We start from the raw sequence: 6,084 nt of genomic DNA on the forward strand, positions 1-6,084 counted from the left end.
AAAACTAAAAACAATTCAGATGACTAAAATATGACTAAAACTAAATGGCATTTTAGTCAAAAGACTATGACTAAAACTAAAAACAATTCAGATGACTAAAATATGACTAAAACTAAATGGCATTTTAGTCAAAAGACTATGACTAAAACTAAATCAAAATTTGCTGTCAAAATTAACACTGGTGCATTGTACCACCACAATACTGAGAGCAGTAGCACTGTGTTTATCTTATTCCTTTCATACTGTGTTAGCTCAAGTAGTTTATATGCTTGTCTGGGTTCAAAGCTTCTGCTCTCACTGATTTTACTTTGTCTTTTTTTGATTTTCTTTTGATCTGACCTTCAGATGATAAATAGGCACATTTTTTCTTTGTTTTAGCTATTTTAAAGGTGCACTACAGAACTTTGGCCTCTATATTGCCATTTGTGGTTGAAACATAAAATTACAAATTACTCACAGAGTTGTTTTACATTAGTTGTGCTTTTCTATGGTTGATTTGCCTATGATTAGATCTGTCATTCTGCATCAAGATCAGCTAGAAGAATGTCTACAGGGCATATGTGAAAAAAATATGTAGCGTGAGCAAGTAGCCAGACCATTTTTTGTTTATGGATATGAAGTAAACCTGAAATGTAAAAACCGCCCAAATTGCTCAAAATATAAGTCATTTTCTACGTTTACCATAGTGAATTGGGGTAAGGCAAGAACAGAGTTTTGAAAACTGATCTTTTTAAGTACTTAATCAATAATGGAAATGTATTCATTTTTACATCAAAGATCTTCCCTAGTGCTAATAATCAATCAATCAATACTGTTCAAAAGTTTGGGTTTGGTAAGATTTTAAAAATGTTTTAAAGTCTTTTCTGCTCAACAAGACCGCATTTATTTGATCCAAAGTACAGAAAAACAGTAATATTGTGAAATATTATTGTAACTGAAAATTGTAAAACTCTTTTCTATGTGAATATATTGTGAAATATCATTTATTCCTGTGATGAAAAGCTGAACTTTCAGCAGCCTTTACTCCAGTCTTCAGTGTCATTCTAATCATTCTAATCAATCTAAATCATTCTAATATGCTGATTTGCTGTTCAAGACACATTTCTTATTATTATCAGTGTTGAAAACAGTTGTGCTGCTTCATAGTTTTGTGTAAACAAAGATACATTGTTTTTCCAGAATTCTTTGATGAATATAAAGTATAAAAAAAGAAGCATTTATTTGAAATAGAAATATTTTGTAGCATTGTCTTTAATGTCACTTATGATCAACGTAATGCATCCTTGCTGAAGTATTCATTTAAAAAAACAAATTCTTACTAAGCCCAAACTTTTGAACAGTACTGTACCTTTTTATATTATCGTTCTATATTATTATGACTGAAGTCACTTATATTATCTTTTGACTGTATTTTGCAGTGACTTGTTTTTCATGTGTGCTAAAATGTGATACTGGTATTAGTTTATATTTTTTGTGTCTCCAGTGGCAGGCCATCTCGTTGACAGTGATAGAGAAAGTACAGATAGCTGCAGCTGTTCTGGGTTCTATGTTCCTGATAGCCAGTATCTCCTGGCTGGTCTGGTCCTCCCTCAGCCCCTCGGCCAAGTGGCAACGGCAGGACCTGCTCTTCCAGATCTGTTACGGCATGTACGGCTTCATGGACCTGGTGTGCATCGGTAGGTCATTGGATGCTCAATAACTGCAGCCACCTGGCTCAGCAAAACCAACGCTGTGTTTTTTATGTTTGCTTGTTTACCAGTCTGAGATTGTCAGACAATGTCTGAACGAAGAAAAAAAACCTTTGAGTACATGGCGGCCTCCCTGGTGGCCAACCGACATACAGTGCCTTGCGAAAGTATTCATACCCCTTCATTTCTTTCACATTTTGTTATGTTGCTGCCTTATGTTAAACTGCTTTAAATTTCTTTTCCCCACATCAATCTACACTCCATACACCATAATGACAAAACAGACAAAAACAGAATCGTCACAACTTCGTCAATTTATTAAAAATAAAAAACTGAAATAAGTACATTGCATAAGTATTAACTAAATATTTAGCTGAAGCACCTTTACAGTCTCAAGTCTTTTTTGTTAAATGATCAAAAAATTTTTTAGAAGTAGTTATACCCTTTGTGAACAAAGTCACAAAATTTCAGTTCAATGCGATAACATTAACTAGTATTTTCGGGAAAAAGAAAAATTTTTCAGAGCAAAAAGGACCCGAACACCACATGAGGGTTTTAAAGAAGTATTTAGTTTGTTTGCCATTTAAATGATTTTACCATGGATTTTAAGATTCTCAATTGTTCTCATGCGCCCAAAGACTATCAGCAGAATTCGAGTTGCAAAGAGCCAATATTTGATGCAAAAATGTATTTTCCACATCAATCTTAACAGTTAAAAGTAATTTTGCTGCTACATTAACATTCCCATTTAAAATGAAGGTTCAGCGATATGTACAGATTTGTGTAGGGTGTTCTAAAAACGCACATATGATAGTAATGGCCCCTTACTTCACGTGACCTGCCCTTCAGAGGGAGTAGGTTGCACTTTTGATTGAAATTCACCCTGTTTGCAGTTCAATCATTTCTGAGAAAATATAAGGCTTGTGATATGTAATGACTGTATGAATAGTGAACAGACCAAATATTTAGGACTTTCTGTGGTATGTAATACGTTGTCACACTGGTCCACAGTATTAAAGGGAAGGATATGCTGAGTTTGATCTCTAGAGGAAAGGCGAGACAATGAGAGAGAGTCTAATCAGGCCAGCTTAAGGAGTGATCTTTTTAATGCATCGCTATGAGAAAAAATACTGCTCCCTCAGGATCTGGATACAATTGAGGCAGTAAATAACACATGCACACACATTGTATGTCTTTTTTTGTCTCTCAGAGGAAATGTGCTCCTAATTAAATGATAAAATTGTGTTTCAATTAAGCATAAGTTGAACAGCTTAGATTTGCATTGCTGTAACAAAACTACTTTCAGGGAAGATGGGGGGTTTTGAATGCCGCAGCAAAAACTAGAGCAGCACTTATTTAAAAAAAACAGTTCATCGACGCTTTTCCTGAAATATTAGAGAACAACAAAGATAAAAACTGTGTGGGAGAAAAACAGAAATGTGAGGTTAACTGTGGGTTAGTTCACTCAGAAATGAAAATTCTGTCATCATTTACTCACCCTCATGTCATTCCAAACCCATTAGACTTTTTCCTCTTTGGAACACAAATGAAGATCTTTTTAATATGCTATATTTAAATATTTTTGTCCATGCATTGAAAGTCTATGTAATCAGCATTTTCAAGCTTCAAAAAGTACATAAAGACATTGTAAATGCAATCCATAAGAATCAAGCCGTTTAATTCATGTCTTCTGAAGAGACATGATCACTTTATGAACATATTTAATTTAAACTTTTATTCACATACAAACATTGACAATGCGGCAAATTTGAGTGATTCTCTTGAACACAGTGCAGAATTAGCCTTCTCTCTGATAACTCAAAACCCCTATTTTCTGCAATTTTCAGGTTTTCGTATGTCAGTGACATGAAAGATACCAGTAACTAGGGAACTATGCACACAGCAGCAGAATACGGCAGTCAGTCACATTTCACAGTTGAGTTATAAACGAGAGTAACAAATTTGTTGTATAGACAAACTGACTTTAAATTTTCTTTACTCACACCTAAATTTAATATTTTGGTTAAGCTGCATTGGGTTAATGCAATCACACTGGAAAACTAATTTTCACAACATACAGTGCTACTGTATAGCCAGTCTACAATGCACACACACACTTGATGTGTGTATTTCATATATTCCTGTGGGGTACTGGTAACTTATGAGCCATTCCAGTCGCTGTCTTCCGTCTGAGACTTTATCAGTTTTGTGTCTGGGTCCCTCCTGAATGCTTCGCTCTACACTCAAGAATACGAAGTCACTGTCGGATAATGGATGCATTTGTGTCTCTGTTGAGCTTGTGTATCAAATAATGTTGTGTTAACTGTAATGAGGATTTCCAGCGTTATGGAAGTCACTATTTTTGATATCTATTTCCATCACTGCTAGAGGCATTACAGTTATTGCAAGAACAGAAAAGGGCCTCAACTTTAGCTGTTCATTCATATACATTCAGGACATTCACACATTCAAACTACTGGTGTGAACAGGATAATTTGATAGTCACACACTTACCTTCACACTTGGGTCGAATGTGTGGTCCAAACCAGAGACTGGCCAAAATGGATTCTGTTCACTCTGTATTTTTGGGTCAGAAACGCAGTACGTTTGCATGGAAAAAAAATAATGTTACTTCACTCACTTTTGTACCTTAGCTTTTTTGAAACTTTGGGTTTTGTGTCAATACTAAATGGCACTTGAGTCTTTCTGGTGTGAATGCTAGTGCAAAGGTTCCAAACAACGCGAACAAAAATTTGATTATTAAATTAGCAGTCCAGCATGTCAGGAAATGGAGAGACCGCATGCACACAAAATTTGACCAAATTATACGTCATTCAGCGATTCACTTTCAGGAATTAAAACGATTACATTCATATCAGCATATCATACCTCAATGAGACAAGCCCTCAGAACAGATCTTCAGCAAAGACCTCAGTGACTAGACAACCCCCTACCCATTTACCGCTGTTCCGGCAACTTTTGTGAACAAAATCCAATTAATTCCATAGGAATAAATGCAATCTGGAATTTTGTGTATGAGATAAAGATCCTCATGCAGATTTTGCATCAGGCTTGGTTGGTCAATCAAATTTGGTGAAGTGACCAAAAGAAAGATGCCTGGTTCAAAAATCTATAGACAATAGAAAATTGACCTTTTTTGCTTGCAAAATCTTGCTGGAAAAAAAAGCAAAATTGGGTAACACTTTACAATAAGGTTAATTAGTTAACTACTTTAGTTAACATGAACTAAGAATGAACAATACTTCTACAGCATTTATTAATCTTAGTTAATGTCAACACTTACTAATGCATTATTAAAATCAAATGTTGTGCTTGTTGACATTAGTTAATGCATGTGAATTAACATGAACTAACAATGAACAACTGTATTTTCATTAACTAACATTAACAAAGATTAATAAATACGGTAATAAATGTATTGTTCATTGTTTGTTCATAACTAACATTAACTAATAGAACCTTATTGTAAAGTGATACCTACACTCTAAAAAACACTGGGTTAAAAACAACCAAATTTGGGTTGTTATTAGCCCAAGGGCTGGGTAAATATAGGACAGAACCCAGCTTGGGTTAGATCAACCCATTTTAGCATAATGGGTTGATTTAACCCAGCTAATGGGTTTATTCATTTTTACTATATCACTAGCTTATTTTTTTTACTTCATACATTAAGTAAGGTTTACAGATTAACTGAAATCCTCTAAACTTTTCTAAAATACTCCACACAACCACTGGTTTGCTTGATAACTTCCTTTAATCGTTTTTAATAGCTATACATATTGCCTATATTTAAACTCGTTTAACAAACATTAGAACAAAAATTCAACATTAAACATAAGTAATTCACGTGTAATCGACCAGTCTGTTATTCTGTTTCCATCGTAACGGCGCTGGTTCTCGTGCCCGAGCTGGAGTCATGTTCGGCGGGGAACTGCTAACGGACCGCCGCCCAGAGTTTCACTCTAGCCGAAACATGCGGTGACTCCATAACCTGCCAATAAACAAACAATAAACAGCTCTGATGGCATGTTTTAACATCCAAACAAAGTATTATATTCTGTATCTTTATGAATAAAATCGTTTATTTTATGCAAAGCATCAGGCTTTTCTATCACGCGAAAAGACTGCGACACTCGTTAAAGGTGATTCACACCGCGTGCCTATGTTGCGTATGTTGCTCTGCATAAAATGTAACTATATACAGCACAGTAACGATTTTATAGATAAAATAAAATGTACACAAACCTGTATTTTACAGAAGAATGTATCAATTAGATGGCGCTTAGAACTGCTCTCTCGTGAAGTGAAGACGCAAAATCCCCGCGATAAATAACTCAACCGCTGGGTTACGTCTGACCCTGGATCTGAGTAACAC

The 6,084-nt window shown here is 35.1% G+C and overlaps 1 protein-coding gene across 1 annotated transcript in view; it reads left to right on the forward strand.

Annotated features, from left to right (window-relative positions):
- Positions 1 to 6,084, forward strand: part of marchf4a (membrane-associated ring finger (C3HC4) 4a) — a 45,110-nt gene that overhangs the window by 30,889 nt on the left and 8,137 nt on the right. Inside the window, exon 3 of the mRNA XM_016527218.1 lies at positions 1,484 to 1,676. Within this exon, the coding sequence (XP_016382704.1) occupies positions 1,484 to 1,676 (193 nt within the window). The remainder of the gene's footprint in view (positions 1 to 1,483; positions 1,677 to 6,084) is intronic.

Source organism: Sinocyclocheilus rhinocerous, unplaced genomic scaffold (assembly GCF_001515625.1).
Source record: "Sinocyclocheilus rhinocerous isolate Xijiao unplaced genomic scaffold, SAMN03320098_v1.1 scaffold721, whole genome shotgun sequence".
NCBI lineage: Eukaryota > Metazoa > Chordata > Actinopteri > Cypriniformes > Cyprinidae > Sinocyclocheilus > Sinocyclocheilus rhinocerous.